Consider the following 1,909-nt stretch of genomic DNA (forward strand, 5'->3'; position numbering starts at 1 on the left):
CTGGCTCACTGCTGCCAACTAGTGGTCAGAGGCTGAACTACAACATAAAAATGGACGGTTGGCAAGAAGGTTGACATTTTAATCCTTAATTAAAAATTGATACAGGGCTTTAGAATATCGATACAGTATCGGGAAATGAAATATCGCGATATTTCAGTGTATCGATATTTTCTTACACCCCTATTACAAATGTGAGCAAAACTTTGTTGATATTCTGTTAATGTAAAAAAACCCACAGTTTTGCAGTAGTGGTGTTTCCATTAAGTAAGAAATGCTATTAAAGTCACGCGTGAATACGTTTGTTCTCGTGATAAATCCTTACAAACATGGCGGCGATGGATGTAAACACATAGCATAATGCTACCACACTAGCGCTCATCATCAGAGGAGACATCAGCRTCTTATCGAGGCTTTCGAGTGACAAGCCCCTTTATTTGGGAGCGGCTACGTAGGCTGTGTTTTTGGAAAAATGTAGTTGGTGAGTTTACTACTTTTTTAGTACTTCTGTGATTTTACTACTACTTTTACTTCCTGTTATCTTCTTCTTTTTGCCCGTAGAAACAGACAGTTCTTGGTGACTCCTGTGATGCGAAAAAAGTGTTTCCATTGCAGTTTTGCGAAACACATCAATTTCGATACGGCCGAAAAAATCTTCCTAGCGCAAAACCATTTTGTCGAAAAACGTATTTTTTTTTCGAAATTGACGTGTTTCCATTGAGCAAATTTATTTTCGACATTCTAATTTGCGCATTTTCATGGTCAATGGAAACGCAGCTTGTAACACACACACCTAGCTCGTTCTTAAAGGCCTCTCGGGCTGCTCTCCACTCCGGCAGATCGTCTTCTGTTTGGACTCTAATCGTCTCCACCATCAGGTACATGATGCTCAGCAACACTCTGAGAGGAAAACGAGAGACAAACGTTCCCAAGGAATATAAGTGCATAAAATATTTTGCTAACAGACACAGGAAGTGTACAACTGTGTGAATCTGAAGCAGGCTGGAGGTGCTGAGGAGACGTACCTGAGCTCTGTGCTGTCTGCGAGGGAGATGGCGGGCTTCCTCACTGCACTGCTGCATGCCTGGCTGTTGCTGCAGACAGTTTTCTTCTTTTAATGATTTATTTATTTATTTAAAAAAAAAAACGTCTGTACAATCTGRCATCTCAGTGAGAATATCTGCATTATTAAAATGAAAATCCAATCCACAACATGAAGACACTGTTCGACATAATCTGCCAAACGTTCTGCATCTATTTGTCTGATTACTGTCTGACACCAGGYTGTGCCACGGTGGAGAGAGCAGTTTATGTAACGACACAGATCCCAGAGGAGGCAGGAGGCTGACACCAGCAGCAGAGCCGGGGGCTGCTGGTGTCAGCCTCCTGCCTCCTGTATGAAGACAGGAAGGAACAGATGTGTTCGTCTCCATTGTCAGCGCTGAGCCGGTTCACTGCTGACATGTAGTATGTGAAACTTTTACAGCTTTTCTGTTATTTAACTTAAAGGAGACCAATTATGGGTCCTAGAAATGTTTATGGTATGTCTGTGGGCTATCCAGACCATGTTCATTCAATTTAATGCACAAAATAATTCTCAGATAATAAAATTTCCCATTTTCTAGTTCTGCCTGCTCTGACTTCTGTTCAGAAGAGCTGTTTATGTTAATGAGACACTGTGAAGTTCTTATTTATCTCCTCCTCGGCACGCAGGGAAAGGAGAATGCGGGTCTCGGCATCACCGCAGTTAACGCAGCGAAAATAAATGAGTGCGCACACGGAAAAAGTCAGGTGCGGTTCGGTTTTGTTTACAACTTTAAATACGTACAGTGGACGCGGGGAGAGCACGTCATCATTCCTCCCATTATTCAAATCAGCTGGAGCCACAAACACATTCGCCTCTGTTCAGAAG

The 1,909-nt window shown here is 42.3% G+C and overlaps 1 protein-coding gene across 2 annotated transcripts in view; it reads right to left on the reverse strand.

Annotated features, from left to right (window-relative positions):
* Window positions 1-1,909, reverse strand: part of strip2 (striatin interacting protein 2) — a 31,128-nt gene that overhangs the window by 17,736 nt on the left and 11,483 nt on the right. For both annotated transcript variants that reach the window (XM_014019841.1, XM_014019839.1), the window contains exons 6-7: window positions 1,023-1,091; window positions 791-897 (exon numbers count right to left, since the gene is read on the reverse strand). In XM_014019841.1, the coding sequence (XP_013875295.1) occupies window positions 791-897; window positions 1,023-1,091 (176 nt within the window). The remainder of the gene's footprint in view (window positions 1-790; window positions 898-1,022; window positions 1,092-1,909) is intronic.

Source organism: Austrofundulus limnaeus, unplaced genomic scaffold (assembly GCF_001266775.1).
Source record: "Austrofundulus limnaeus strain Quisiro unplaced genomic scaffold, Austrofundulus_limnaeus-1.0 Scaffold234, whole genome shotgun sequence".
Taxonomy (NCBI): Eukaryota; Metazoa; Chordata; class Actinopteri; order Cyprinodontiformes; family Rivulidae; genus Austrofundulus; species Austrofundulus limnaeus.